Source organism: Phytophthora parasitica (assembly GCF_000247585.1).
Source record: "Phytophthora parasitica INRA-310 unplaced genomic scaffold supercont2.88, whole genome shotgun sequence".
Taxonomy (NCBI): Eukaryota; Oomycota; class Peronosporomycetes; order Peronosporales; family Peronosporaceae; genus Phytophthora; species Phytophthora nicotianae.
In genome coordinates this window covers 180804-194326 of record NW_008649074.1, presented here as the reverse complement: position 1 = coordinate 194326, position 13523 = coordinate 180804, and the positions used below count along the sequence as shown (strand labels likewise).

At 52.2% G+C, this 13523-nt stretch overlaps 7 protein-coding genes across 8 annotated transcripts; 6 read left to right on the top strand and 1 right to left on the bottom strand.

The window, feature by feature from the left end:
• Positions 1 to 25: 25 nt before the first annotated feature.
• On the top strand, positions 26 to 610 carry PPTG_18512 (hypothetical protein). The gene has a single exon (XM_008916756.1). It carries the CDS (start codon positions 111 to 113, stop codon positions 420 to 422), a length of 312 nt encoding a protein of 103 aa, XP_008915004.1. The 5' UTR covers positions 26 to 110; the 3' UTR covers positions 423 to 610.
• Positions 451 to 1892, bottom strand: PPTG_18511 (hypothetical protein; the record flags this gene model as incomplete). The annotated part of the gene is made up of 2 exons (XM_008916755.1): positions 451 to 1784; positions 1869 to 1892. 2 exons carry the CDS (start codon positions 1890 to 1892, stop codon positions 498 to 500), a joined length of 1311 nt encoding a protein of 436 aa, XP_008915003.1. The 3' UTR covers positions 451 to 497.
• Positions 1893 to 2109: 217 nt separating this feature from the next.
• PPTG_18510 lies at positions 2110 to 5451 on the top strand. Of its 2 annotated transcripts, XM_008916753.1 has the most exons (8): positions 2115 to 2756; positions 2827 to 3810; positions 3878 to 3961; positions 4026 to 4109; positions 4175 to 4261; positions 4330 to 4497; positions 4560 to 4727; positions 4788 to 5451. In XM_008916753.1, exons 1-8 carry the CDS (start codon positions 2160 to 2162, stop codon positions 5310 to 5312), a joined length of 2697 nt encoding a protein of 898 aa, XP_008915001.1. In that variant the 5' UTR covers positions 2115 to 2159; the 3' UTR covers positions 5313 to 5451. The 2 variants fall into 2 exon arrangements, with proteins under 2 accessions (XP_008915002.1, XP_008915001.1); XM_008916754.1 differs by having other exon boundaries at positions 2110 to 2756; positions 4560 to 5451.
• Positions 5452 to 5709: 258 nt separating this feature from the next.
• On the top strand, positions 5710 to 7340 carry PPTG_18509 (hypothetical protein). Its single transcript, XM_008916752.1, has 5 exons — positions 5710 to 5955; positions 6020 to 6088; positions 6158 to 6227; positions 6300 to 6483; positions 6553 to 7340. Exons 1-5 carry the CDS (start codon positions 5752 to 5754, stop codon positions 6911 to 6913), a joined length of 888 nt encoding a protein of 295 aa, XP_008915000.1. The 5' UTR covers positions 5710 to 5751; the 3' UTR covers positions 6914 to 7340.
• A 385-nt stretch (positions 7341 to 7725) lies between these two features.
• Positions 7726 to 9395, top strand: PPTG_18508 (hypothetical protein). The gene has a single exon (XM_008916751.1). The coding sequence runs from the start codon at positions 8152 to 8154 to the stop codon at positions 9331 to 9333; it is 1182 nt and encodes a 393-aa protein (XP_008914999.1). The 5' UTR covers positions 7726 to 8151; the 3' UTR covers positions 9334 to 9395.
• A 259-nt stretch (positions 9396 to 9654) lies between these two features.
• Positions 9655 to 11941, top strand: PPTG_18507 (hypothetical protein; the record flags this gene model as incomplete). The annotated part of the gene is made up of 4 exons (XM_008916750.1): positions 9655 to 10914; positions 10972 to 11139; positions 11188 to 11523; positions 11588 to 11941. 4 exons carry the CDS (start codon positions 9655 to 9657, stop codon positions 11939 to 11941), a joined length of 2118 nt encoding a protein of 705 aa, XP_008914998.1.
• Positions 11942 to 12696: 755 nt separating this feature from the next.
• On the top strand, positions 12697 to 13498 carry PPTG_18506 (hypothetical protein; the record flags this gene model as incomplete). Its single annotated transcript, XM_008916749.1, has 2 exons — positions 12697 to 13410; positions 13484 to 13498. The coding sequence occupies exons 1-2, from the start codon at positions 12763 to 12765 to the stop codon at positions 13496 to 13498; spliced, it is 663 nt and encodes a 220-aa protein (XP_008914997.1). The 5' UTR covers positions 12697 to 12762.
• Between the last annotated feature and the right edge of the window lie 25 nt (positions 13499 to 13523).

Here is a 13523-nt window from a genome sequence, read left to right as displayed (position 1 = left end):
GCGAGGTGGCTAAAGTATGGGGATACAACAACTCGTACCGCAGGTGGCAGGTCGTAGCTGAGCTCGTGGGTCACACAGACGCGATCCACGACGTGTGCTGGGCTCCGAATATGGGGCGCTCGTCCCATCTACTGGCGACGGCCAGTAAGGACCGTACTGTGCGTATTTGGCGCCTTACGATCCAGGAGGATGATCACTTACAAGCAGATGTGGAGGAAGTGGCACGTAAGCATCATCATGACTCGGAAGTCTGGCGTGTCGAGTGGAATGTAACTGGTACCATGTTGGCGTCTTCGGGTGACGATGGCACTGTGCGTATGTGGAAGAGCGACTTTGAAGGCAATTGGGCTTGCGTGAATACCATTTGTGGAGACCTTGGACCTGTAGTTGCACCGCCTCCCATGGACTTGCGAACAAGTTAAGAATGACGGGAAATTACAAAGAGAACTGGCGCTGAGTAATGAGAAGAAGTAGTTGTGTTATACGAAAGGAATCCTCTACAAGGCCTGGGCGCGATTGTGCCACTGCTGAAGTGCTGCTGGACCTCGTCCCTGCGCCTCGAGGAAGTCGTTCAATGCATCGCGATAGTCCGCGATACTTGTCAGTCCAATTGGTGTGTATCTCACGCTCTGTGTGGCTTGTTTCCAGATGAGCTCGAAGTCTTCGTCTGATACTCCGTGGCCGATCTTTTGGAAGAGTCCTCGTAGGTACTTCTGGTCTCGCGGTTCAGCAAACTCTGCGTTGGCCACGCCACTTGAAGCGAATTCTTCGGGGTAGAGCAATGCCTGTGCACTAACATCATCACCATAGTTCTGTCCATCCGCAATGGATCGTCGAGCAGGTGCAGGGATATCACTACGAATCGTTGGGATGCCAAACAACCGGTTGTCTGCAGTGGCATTTCTCCAGCCATGATGTACTGCACGGCCCAGATCCGTATCGGGTTGCTGCTCTGCTGGTGAGTACTCGCCCTGGATACACAGCCACGCAGAGTCACTATCTTGTGTTACGACTCCAAACACGTGGTTGTTGGGTAAATTGTCGGTCTCAGCGGCACCCAAATGTCTAGGCTTGCCCAGGTGGTCGTAGAGTGTCCGTCGATCTTCAAGGTGCTGTGGTGCCACCGCAGGAGGGATGATACTCTCGTTCATTTCAGGGTTCAGGACCACAGCCACCTCTCCGCCAACCTGACCATTACTACTACCGATGGGCTTAACACCAAATCGATGCCTAGCTGGGTCGATTTTCGCTGCTTCCCATCGGTAGTTGCGGTTCTTTTGCTCTCCAGGAGCGACCGAGCCGTGCGATCTCTTGTACAGCTCTTCATCTTCCCGACTATTTAATAGCCTAGCTGATGTCGACGGATAGAGTAACTCCTTGGCCGATTCACAGAATGCTCCCTTCATACCAAACGCAAACTCGGGCTTCTGTATATGCGCTGGCAGTTTGTGGCCTCTAGAGAACGATTTGCCCAGTGGCTCTCGCTTGTGACTCGCGTAGTTGGACTCGAGTTTATCGAGATTAATGCGCTGGTATTCCGTGGCAGGTCCGCTGACGAGCATCTCTGGTACGTGCTCACTTCCTGTGGTAACCACCCCGAACTTGGTCATGGGGTCGACCCTCTTAAGATCATTAATCAGTCCGGGGTGGGCGATGCGAGCGCCTGGCTCGGAGAAGAACGACTTGCGATAACGTCCGACTTCTTCGGGCGTGCGAGGACGCTGCGGAAACGTCAAGCAGAGCGCTGTTGTGTCTCGCTGAGGCGGAGGCACCCAGCCAGCCGGCTAAGTGCAGCATCAACAAAATATTTCAAACTATCAGTGCATCGACGACAATCGACGGGGTGGCTGAGCTAGACAACAACGCACCGGTGGTGGAGTGTAGCGGCTCATGGTGATGAATACTCGACGACTGAAACCTTTGAGTTTCTTAAGCCGTAGCAGCGTGTACTGCGCGCTATTTTGTCGAGGAGGAAATACACGCCCACAATAGCATGCATAATAGCGAAGTTTACTTGAAGCGAGCATTTTTGACATGCGTCGTTTCGTTGCATCTATTTCCACTTCAACTATAATCCATCATATTTAACGTTTTACACATCACAAAACTATCCACAATGGTATCGCGATCTTGAAGCGACGTGATCACATAGCGCCTCGATGGCGGACGAAGATCGGCGCTTCCGCCGTCTAGCAGCGCAACTGGGCGTCTCCAGACACGTGCTAGGACCGGAAAACGCAGCGGATGCCACTGGGACCTTGTCAACCCGCGTTGAAAGGACTGTGCACGAGGCAGCAGACGATGAGCATCAGGTGGACGAGGAGATAGACGTCGAGGGGCCACACGACGAAGACGAAGAAGAAGGGGAGGAAGACGTTGGAGAGATCTCGCTAACTCTTCCATCCGACTCGGCCAGTGAGGGGCTGTCCAGCGACCTATCGCTTCCGCATTCGTTCGGCCACTACGACCAGCTATCCACTGGCCGCGGCATCTCGCGCTTTGATGACCATTTGACCGCGTTATCACCTGGCCAATTGCCTTCTGGTAGAACCAACAGGTTGCAGCAAACTTTACCGCAAGTAGTTGCTATGGGGACCAACAACGCAACGTCAGAGGTTGTGATGAAGCAGTTCTATGAGATCCAGGTCGGCAAGATTAGGACGCAGTTGGTGCTGAGTGTACAAGCGCAGAAGGAGCTGGAGAAGACGTTGCAACAAGAACGAGCTGCGTGGCAGGAGAAAGAAGCGGAGATGGAGGTTTGTGAGTAAGAATAGGTGGTGCTGCTTGAATAGTAGTGCTTAACTCGTGTCATTGTTGTGCGTGTAGCAAAAATCTGATGAGGAACTTGATCGGCTTGAGAAGGCATTAAAACAAGCTCACGCTGACCTACAGGCTGCACAAACGCGACTTAGGATGGAGAAAATGCATTTCGCTACACTCCAGATCTCAGACGCTCTCGCTGAGCAGCTTTCTAGACAGGACGAGGAGGATCTGTCCATCCGCGAGTATATTCAATTGTCCATTCATTCCAAGGTGCGAAAGCTCGAATCGGAGCTAGAACGCTGTCGACAGGAGGTGGAAACTTTGGAAAAGATCAGCAGCGCAGATAAAGCCGCCGCGGCTGGTGCCTCAGATGAGATTGCACAAGTGCAACGCATCGCTGAGGCAAAGGAGAGGCGACTACAACATGAACTAGAGCTATCCGAGGCAACCCGACAGGAACTGGAGAACCAGATCAAAGCTTTGGTCGACCAAGTTGACGGAATGAAGGAGGAACAGCGACGCAACGAGGAGATTTACAGCGACCAAAGAGGTCTAAAGAAGGAGTCTGACCGTCTGAAGAGAGACTTGCAGGTTCTGCAGAGTGAGCATGACGATCTCAAGGCGCGGTTCGATGAAGCCTCAGCTACAAGCAGCGATTCACACCAGAAGATCGCGCTTTTGACAGCAGATAAAGCGTTTCTACAGGATGCGAAGACGCAACTGGAAGATCAAGTTGCAAATATGCGAGTATCACAGCAGGAAATGCAAGGGAAGATTAATTCACTGCAGGAGAAACATGATGACAACCTCAGCCAGAGCGCACAGCTACAGAACGAGACGCGACTGCATTTCGAAAAGAAATTAGACGATGAAATGGCCAAATTCATGGAGCTATCGAAACGGGAGATCGAGCGGATCCGCAACGACGGCCAGGTGGTGTACGAGCGAGAGAATCGATTGTTGAAAGAAGCGCGTGACGATGCTCTGAAGCACGTCGAGGTGCTGCAAGTGCGTTTAGATAGCGTGCAATCTGCGCTGGATGAAAAGGTGAGTTAACAAAGGAGGCAATTACCACTTGATGGTGTTTAATTTGTGCCGTTATTCCTTCGTTTAGGTCCTGGAGGCGACTCGGATGGAGAGTACGCATACAACAGCACTGGCTACTGCGCGTAACGAGCTCAAGATGAGGCATTTTGAGGTACATTAAATGATGAGGTGGATTTTATAGGCTGGAACTAATGTGATCCTCAATGCGACATCAGATAAGCCAGCTTAAGTTGACGCTGGAAGAGAAGGCTAGAGATGCTCGAAATGCCAGACTGGAGATCGAAATGCTCACTCAGAAAGTAAGTCGAATGCGTAATAGTACTTTGCGTATTTTGTGCCTGACATTAATGGTTCGGACGTCCAGGTGGAAGCGCTTAAAGAAGAATTCGCAAGACTGGAGACAACTTCGACTACACGTATCACCCAACTAGAAGCTGCATTGGAAGTGGAGGTGAGATCAAACTGAGCTACGCGTCCGATCTAGCTGTTTGCTGATGTGTATGTGGCACCGTACAACAGCGCAATAAGCTGAAGGAGTACGAATTACTAGAAATCGACTTGGACGGTGCCGTGATCCAAACTGGAGAGATTGCTGTTGGAGACAAAGGAAACCAGGCAGATGGGAGTGTAAAGGTGCAAGAGGTCATGACCACGTTTGGTGCGATCCCGACAACGACAAAAAGACGGGTAAAAGCTACTGTGAGTCTGAACAAGTGTCATACAACAACTAATCGCTTATCTGTTGTTAGTTTCAGCAGAGTGTGCTGCTTGCCCAGAAAGTTGTCAAGTCTCAACGAGAAACGATTGCGCTCGAACAAAAGCTGAACGAAGTGACTAGCGACCGGACGAGACTTCAGCATGAAGTCACCGGACTGAAGACTAAACTAGCGAGTTTCCAGCAACCTCAGTCGTATCTGGTAGATTACAAGAGCTTCTAGGTGTTTGTACTGTACTAAGAAATGATTTTGTCATTGCAGATCGACAAGTTGACACGACGAGAGGAAGAGCTTCAAAGAGCAGTGCGGAGGTATCAGGAAGCCCAGTCGCAGCTGCAGCAGCTGAGAGCGCAGTACCAACACGCTCAAGATGCGAACGCGTCGCTGCAGCAGCAGCTCCAGCAACTGCTGACACGTCGTGGGGATCTTGATGCGCTCAAGGCCACAGTTCAACTACTGCAAGGCAAAATCCAAGCTCCCAATAACAAACACAAGGAGCTCCGACATGGAAATGTTAAGGTCCAGGTGGCACAAGACCATGGCTTCACGAGGCCATCACATGCTGCCGGGACTGTTGATGCGGCGCCATCCTCACCAATTGCCGCGACGACTGGGAAGGTCTCCCCACCGCCGTCTATAGCCTCAAAAATGACCCAACCTCCAACTCCACAGCGCCAAAAAGATGGCTTGAGCTCCGTCCGAGTTGCGTCTGAAGTTTCCAGCTCCTTGTCAAGCATCTCGAGCACCCCCAGGTGGTACACGAAGCTTCGAGATACAAACCGATGACGACGGCCACATCCGCATCACAGGAGAAATATTCAACTTGGTTTATATCCGAAAATATCATAAGAATCGATTCCAACCGGTTTCAGATTTTTATTTCGAACGTCAATAAAAATTAATAGAAATGTTATATAATGATTATTATTGCTCCATTGTGGCTAAAATATAATATAAATATTTCAATTATTTTGCACAGTTCAAAACTAAGGAATCAATTTTTAGGATTTATTTTCGGATTCTAACCGAGTGCTATCGGCTCACCAAAAGATATTTGGTCTTCGTCGGTATTTGGTCTTCATCGGTACTACCTCTGGGAAGAAATACTTGTAGCAAAATACCGGTGTACTGGTTTAAAGACCTTGTGAACTAAATACCCCACAATACTGAAATTACCGCTGATCAGGAGGGAGGATCGGTATTCAAGTACTTTATCGCTGATAAGATGGCGGCACGTTTTTCGCGTCAATTGCTGCGGCGTGTTGGAGCCACCCCCGCTCGCACTCTGTTCTCCTCTCGAACCTTTGCAAATGCAGCGAGGGGCCCCGACGAAGCGCTCAAGACGGACTTCAAGCGTTGGGTGAAGAAGGAGGTCGCTCTGTTGGCGTTCATGCTGGCGGCTGGAGTTACAGGCGTCCACTTCTACCAGGTACATTGGCTGAAGGAGTTTACCGTGAAGAGAACAAGAAGACTGAACGATTATATTTGTGGAGAGTCGTGAAGGTGCTCCAGTGAAGCAAGTCGAGCGGTTGGTCAAGCAAGCAGAGCAGAGCGCTAAGGAGGTGAGGATGCCTGGTGTTCTGTGCATCGGAGGTCAGTGTTTGACAGTCGATACCTCTTGAGCTCTTTAGGGGGACCCGAAGCAGGCGCTGAAGCATTGTCTGCATGCTTACGACGTCATCAAAGATACCAACCCTCACGGTACGAAGGGATCTCGATGGTTTCTGGGAAGGTTTTTGGACTAATGACGCATGTTATCGAACCCTTTGTCAGATCGGCACTTGTTTGAGTTGGCGTTCTCTATTGCTGCGCAGTATGAGTCACTGGGTAGAGGTACGCCTGCAACAAACTACTACCTCGATGCGTTGGAACACAATTCGCGCGAGATGAACGTCGCCACGAGGGAGCGGAACCGGGTGGTCACACTCGACCGTATCGCACAGTCCTACGAGAACAGGTGCGTCTGCGTAGAGTTCGATCACCCAGCTTAAAGGGAAGTTGACCACTCACTGGCTCACTCCATTAGGGGACACGTCAAGACTGCGGAGAGGTATTTCAAACAGGCGATTAACGCGTACGACCAGAACCGAGGGAGACGAGAGCTGTCGAAGGCGTCAAAGAGTCAGGCTGTGGACCTCGCGGCGCTCGATCGGGAGATTCCAGGGGTACTTTTCAACTACTCACAGCTGCTGGTGGCGAACAAACGCTGGAATGAGGCCGGGAATACGCTACAGCGCGCCTTGACTCTCGCACGCGTGTCCTCGCTGTCTGACGAGTATGTGGGGCTTATTGAAGGTGCAGTGGCCAACGTCAAAGCAGCGAAGGTGGCGGGAAAGGCAGAGGTCGAACAGAACCAACTTGCTCTTGGTCACCAAGAGCTGCAGTAGGCCTCCTTGTGAGTCGGGCGAATCGCAATCAAAGCTTGCGAGGGTGTTCCGATGCCTCTTTGGTCTACGAATCGCATGTTTCCGTCGATAGAATCGATACTGGATACCTTTCCAGATATCTGGGTGTGAAGTCTGAAGTTTGTAGATGTAATGCGAACTACAGACAGGGCCAAGTTGATAACGGCCAAGGCGTTTGTTGCTTGCTCGAAGTGTTGCCCTTGCTGCTCGAGACATTGACGACTACCGGTATGCGATACGGTCGCTTTAGAGATAGATGCGTCAAGTCTTGAGGTGAGATGTCAAGACCAAGCTAAGCGATGGCACCACAGAGATCAATCAGCTCACAGAGCTGGCAATGTGCCTCGTCGATCGCTGATAGAAAATGAAGGCCCTTTGACGCTGACCAAGACTTTCGTGTCCGCATACTTTCTGTTTCCTCGATCATGTGATGTCAAACATACCAACGTCGGACGCGCGAAATCACACGACGCGCAAGCTCACATCCGAAGCAATAGCCGACAGATGCCGGGCAGTCCCCACGCATTTTAGGACGTCCGAATGTGTTTGCGGGTTACCACCGTCTGCTTTGCTGTGCGTGAACACAGCCCAAAGCTCACATGCGTTGTGTTACTTAAAGCGCGAGCAAGAGCACCACGTACATGGGCCAGGTGGAGACACTCAATTATTGCCAAAAGAGCGTGTCCTTTAAACATGTAGTATTGTATTTGACAGGTACTTGGCTGTATGTTTTTACGATTTATTTCGTAACTTATTCTTTCTGATAATTCAGGATATTTAATATGACAGAGATATTGACGTCCTGTTGAAGCGATCGCACTTGTGCCAGTACTTCACTGCCGGTAGCACTTCAGCTTGGTGCGCCTCCCCGTGGATTCATCTGCCAGACTCCAGCATAGTGGTCAGGAAGCTGCGGGCAACGTCTCCGCACTGCGGAGTCCGCAGCGCTTGCTTGGCTTCCATTTAGCTTGCGTGTGACGTGGCCACAGAGGGCTCAGACACGAGTGCCATCCGTTCGGGGGTATGTACTTGTCACTCACAAGCCTCGCTATGAAGTACCAGTAGACAGCGGCGTCTCTGCTCACAATGAAACAAATCGTGCGCCAGTGGAGGCGGTCTCTTGATCTTGCGTTGCAGTCGCTGTGATCGCCCCATTTCGTGGCGCTCATTCTCCTTCTTCGCTCGCTGGCAGCAGATACAGACACCGAAACATCTCGGTCATGGGCAAGGAACGCTTCACCATTAATCCGTTCCCAGCGCTGGAGCTCTCCGATGCCGAGAAGAACCAGCTCCTCGAGTTGGGACGCACTATCATCGAGGCCAACTTCGAGCGTGACGATGCCTTCTTCAAAGGCGGCCGCAAAGTTGACCACCGTCGCTGGAAACTCTCCAAGGAGCGCGAACACATGTTCGTGCACACCGAGCGCCCCGAATACAAGGGTGCAGACGCTATGAGCAACACCATGCACTCGTCGTCCAAACTACCGGCCATTCTCTCTGTCGGTCGCGTTGAAGGCAAATTGGACGACATGATGTACGGCGTCGTGAATCCTACGCTCGAGGACATGCGCATCAAGGCTTCATACGTGCACGACTTCGACGGTGCCGCCGTGCTCTCGACGATCGTAGAGCCGACTGTGGACGAGCCGTTCAACTCGGTCGTGGTCAAGTGGATGGAGATGGATATCCCACTACGTCGCACGGGTGTCGTTCAGAACCGCGACTACGTCTACCTGGAATGCACAGGTTTTGTGCGTATGGCTAATGGCGATCGCGCAGGTTACCACTTCCTGCACTCAATCGACTTCCCACAGATCCCGAAGCTGTCGAACCGCGTTCGAGGTGATCTCTCGATCTGCGGCTTCTTCCGTCAGGTCGGACCTAATGTTATTGACGTGTGCAAGACCGGTCTCATGGATCCTGCCGGTGACATGATCCGCATGTTAGCAGTGCCGGTTATGACGGAGGCCTTCCTGTCTCCTCTGCGTTACGTGCACTGCGGTCAGATGCGGAAACTCACGTGGAAGATGGAGAAGGCTCACGCTGAAGCGCGACTACACGGTGCTCCGAACCCAGGCTCTGCCTGTGTGAGCTGCGGCAAACCCTCCACCGGCTGGACGCTGGGCAAGAGCGCGACGACGTGCAAGTGCTGCTTCCGTGCGCTGTGTAGTAGCTGTAAGATCAAGAAGAAGATCAGTCTGGTGACAGCGGATCTGACGCTCTCGGAGCGCAAGGTTAATTTCTGCACGGCGTGCCTCGCCGAGGCATCAATCTCGAGTGCGGTGGAGATCGCGTCGTATCAAATCATGGAGAACGGACGCAAGAGCGGTATCATCCGCTCAATGACGAGTCATTCGTCGTCAAGCTCAGATATGACCCAATTGTCTAAGATGTCCATGTAGTGTGAATATCATCCACATAGTAAGTAGCGATAATAAATTACGAGTTTGCATACACTCCTGTTGCATTTACACCACGTCTGAGGTGGAAGACGAGAGAGCATTCACATGCACAAACGACCGCTAAGACGCAGAGCAAGTCACTGTCGCCGCTGTCGATGGCTGCACCGGAGATCTCGTTTGTTTCTATTGTAATCATCTCGTCTCCGTCAACATACAGTTGGCGAGCGGAAGCTTCTCACCTGTAGCTTCTCTTTATGAGAAAAAAAATGCGCTACGATTGGTCAGGAAGAGCACATTTCTCCTTTAACAGCAATTACGACTATGGGCACTAAGCGTAAACGCGACGCTGTCTCCACGGACGCCATGCCGACCGAAGCGACCCGGGAGCTGCATCGACTGATCGCTGCAGTACTGAAGATGCTGCAGTTACCAGCGGACGCGTTTGCATCGGGTGAAACCGCAGAAGTTGACGTCTCCGACCAAATTCGCAGTCTTGGACTGGACAAACTCAAGCGGTTGCCCAGGTTGCAGCCGCTAGGAAGCGTTAGCAGCTCGGACTTAGCTCTCAGGCTTTTCTTCAGCTGTAGGAAGGCGGGGGTCGTCACCGTACACGCGAAATCTGAGTCGACAGTAAACGAGATTTTGGTCGTCGACAATCCACAAAAACTGGCGGAGCTGTCTATCAATGCGTTCAAGCGAGAGCTGAAACAAGGACATTATCGGCATATAATTCGTGTGTGGCTTCCTGAGGAGGAGGACATTGCGCTGGGCGCGATGCCCGATCGGATTCTAATGCAGATTCGCGAGTTCGCCGAGTGCAGTAGTCATGACGCAGCCGACAAGGCGCTGACGTCTCAACTACCGTTGAAGATCCTCTTTCGAGACGACTCGGTTATTGTAGTGGACAAACCTGCCAATGTACTGAGTGTGGACGGCACCAACTCTGACGCCCCGGTGTCAGTCCATCGCTGTATTGCGAGTGTGTATCCAGAAGCGCGTATGGTGCATCGTCTGGACCAGGAGACGTCGGGCTTACTTGTCGTCGCTCTGACCAAGTCCGCAGCACAGAGTTTAAACGCTCAGTTTCGAGATCGATCGGTTGAAAAGACATACGTGGCGCGTGTGCATGGATGGATAAATGATCAAGAAGACGGATCTGAGTCACCGAGGCGCGTACGTCTCCCTATGGAGAAACACCCGACCCAGCCGCTTGTCCAACATGTTGTTTCTGACCGTGAAGTTGATTCATCAAGCTCGCTCTGGTCAGTCACTGAATATTCTGTGCAGTCTCGGACAACTGATTCTGGTGGGGATGACACTGAGGAAGATGCAAAGGCTACGATGGTAGAACTCAAACCGATTACCGGCAAAACCCACCAGCTTCGACTGCACATGCAGCACCTCGGGTATCCCATCTTGGGCGACTCACTGTATTCTCCGGAACTGGTGTATCACCGTGCTTCGCGCCTTTGTTTGCATGCTGCCAAGCTGTCATTCACTCACCCGGTCACGAACGAGCACTTGTGCTTCGAAAGCTCATGCCCCACCGACTTTTTTGCAACTAAGGAAGACAAAAGCATCGTGAATCAGCGACCTCAAATGGCCGGAAAGCAAAGAGGCGGCTGATAGCCTAGGTAGTCGCTCGCCATCGATATCGCCGGGATCCCATTGGCGTCAACCCTTGCCTGCACGCCAAGCCCAAGCGGTCTTTTGATATCTGATAACATCGAAGATCTACTTGTCGAACGTGAGCTCCAGCAAGCAAAGTCCGGAGATGACACTGAGCGTCGAAGTATACCAACAGCGGTGAGCGTGCGCGAATAATGCTCATTTTACAATTCTCCCTCTTTCCAGCTCAACATTTTGATGTACATCTTGGCCTTTCTTGCTGAGCTGTGCGCCTCCGTTGCTTCCGTTTGCGCAGATTTGACGGCGTCAGGTAGTACCTCGACGCCGGAATCTGCGATCCAAGTTCCTCCTGCTGGCTGGTCGACAGAGCCAGCATTCAAGTTTGGCACGCCAACCTTCTTTGGTTCCGGCTGCCCTGCCAACACGGTGACGGTGGTGCCCTCCACGGACGGCCAGGCAGTTTCTGTGCTCTTCTCACAGTTCGCGGCGCGTACGTCTGGCGTCGACGTGACGCGCGACCGGAAATCATGTAACCTGGCAGTACCCGTCGACGTCCAAAGCGTAAGTGGCGTCGATCAGCTAGTACGTTATTCAGTACATTGACGGTGTTGTCTGCATCGTCTAGGGCGTTTCCATCGGCATCTTCCGCGTGGACTACCGCGGTAATGCATTCGTGCCGAATCAGAGCGGTTCGTACGGACAGTTCGACGCCGAGTACTATTTCGCTGGACAACGCGGCCCCGTTGCGTCCGAGAAATACTCTCCAGGCACAGACAAGGACCTATTCATCTCGCATGAGGTTGGTGTGAGTGCTGTCGTGTGGACTCCATGTGGAGCCTCGACCAACTTCCGAGTCAACAGTGCGATTACTGCTGTGAAGAAAGCGGGTGGAAAGGAAGACACGCAGATTGTGATCGACTCGGTGGACAGCACAGTGCAAGCTGGATTTCACTACCACATCACGACTCGGAAGTGCTAGTGCACGTGAACGCAGCAGGTGTATCTCGCGTTACCTTTACAGGTGTGTCAAAGGCAAACTCTGATGAGCAGGCACGATTAATACATGTAGCACTTGTGTGAGAGTTTCCATGACCCATGAGTCACTCATGTTAGGAATACAACCGTCGACCCCTTTGGTTGTCCGGCTTTGAGCTGTCAACTACCGCGCAGCCAGCCACCCGTGCTGTTTACAGGCTGCTCCGGTTCTGACCGACCTGGCATCTCGGTCGTAGTTTTGTCGGAACCCGAACATGTTGCGTTTCACTGCCCCCAAGTCAATGCAAACGCAACAAACCTTGCACGCCAACTTGTTAAGTGATCTCGAGCTCTGCTCGACAAGTTGACGAACAAATGGACGGGTGCGGTGGAACTCAGTGCTTCAGTTTTCAACCATGAGAGGTCCTCAATGTGTACAGACACCGCTTGGCAGTATGGTAGCGCTGGGTTTCCGACGAAGGATCAGTTGTCCGCTCAACGATTGCGCTGGCAAATGCTTGCGCGCAGCAAAAACACGGTGATCTTGCGGCATCACGTGAAGACGTCGAGGGATAGTCAATTCGGACACCTGTTGAGACGACACTCACTTCAGCATCGCTTATTGCAAATCGTACGTTTCGTGCACGTTGCGTACCTGTCGAACTATGTCGGTCAATGACAGATACTACTAGTATCATACTAGTAAGAGCTGGCCTTGTCGCCACTCGTCCACCGCAGGATCGACAGGCCTCGATCATTCTCGTTTCTTCCACACCGCTACCGATAAAGCAACGATCAGGTTCTTAGTAGCGATATCTGTCGGCAATGGGCAAGGAGCGATTCACCATTAACCCGTTTCCGGCGTTAGCCCTCACGGATGACGAGAAGGACCAACTCCTCGAACTGGGGCGCACCATTATCGAGGCCAATTTCGAGCGTGACAACCCGTTCTTCAAAGGTGGCCGCAAGGTCGACCCGAACCGATGGAAGCTCTCCAAAGAGCGCGAACGCATGAAAGTGTACACGGAGCGTCCGGAATATGTCGGAGATGACGCGATGAGCAACGCAAGCTCAACAAAGCTGCCGGCCATCCTGTCCGTTGGCCGCGTTGAAGGCAAACTGGACGATATGATGTACGGCGTCGTGAATCCTACACTCGAGGACATGCGCATCAAGGCTTCATACGTGCACGACTTCGACGGTGCCGCCGTGCTCTCGACGATCGTGAGCCCCACGGAGGAGGAACCGTTCACGTCCGTCGTGGTCAAGTGGATGGAGATGGATATCCCGCTACGCCGGACAGGTGTCGTCCAGAACCGTGACTACGTCTACCTTGAATGCACTGGTTTCGCAAGAATGAGCAACGGAGACCGTGCCGGTTACCATTTCCTGCACTCAATCGACTTCCCACAGATCCCGAAGCTGTCGGATCGCGTTCGAGGTGATCTGTCCATTTGCGGCTTCTTCCGTCAGGTCGGACCTAATGTTATTGACGTGTGCAAGACCGGTCTCATGGATCCTGCCGGTGACATGATCCGCATGTTAGCAGTGCCGGTTATGACGGAGGCCTTCCTGTCTCCTCTGCG

Bases quoted from the DNA above. Each gene is read 5' to 3' on its own strand.
- PPTG_18512 (XM_008916756.1), top strand. From the start codon at position 111: ATGGGGCGCTCGTCCCATCTACTGGCGACGGCCAGTAAGGACCGTACT.
- PPTG_18510 (XM_008916753.1), top strand. From the start codon at position 2,160: ATGGCGGACGAAGATCGGCGCTTCCGCCGTCTAGCAGCGCAACTGGGC. The intron at 4,110-4,174 runs GTAAGTCGAATG...TCGGACGTCCAG, and splicing joins TCGAAATGCTCACTCAGAAA to GTGGAAGCGCTTAAAGAAGA. The intron at 4,262-4,329 runs GTGAGATCAAAC...ACCGTACAACAG, and splicing joins AAGCTGCATTGGAAGTGGAG to CGCAATAAGCTGAAGGAGTA.
- PPTG_18509 (XM_008916752.1), top strand. From the start codon at position 5,752: ATGGCGGCACGTTTTTCGCGTCAATTGCTGCGGCGTGTTGGAGCCACC. The intron at 5,956-6,019 runs GTACATTGGCTG...ATATTTGTGGAG, and splicing joins CAGGCGTCCACTTCTACCAG to AGTCGTGAAGGTGCTCCAGT. The intron at 6,484-6,552 runs GTGCGTCTGCGT...TCACTCCATTAG, and splicing joins GCACAGTCCTACGAGAACAG to GGGACACGTCAAGACTGCGG.
- PPTG_18508 (XM_008916751.1), top strand. From the start codon at position 8,152: ATGGGCAAGGAACGCTTCACCATTAATCCGTTCCCAGCGCTGGAGCTC.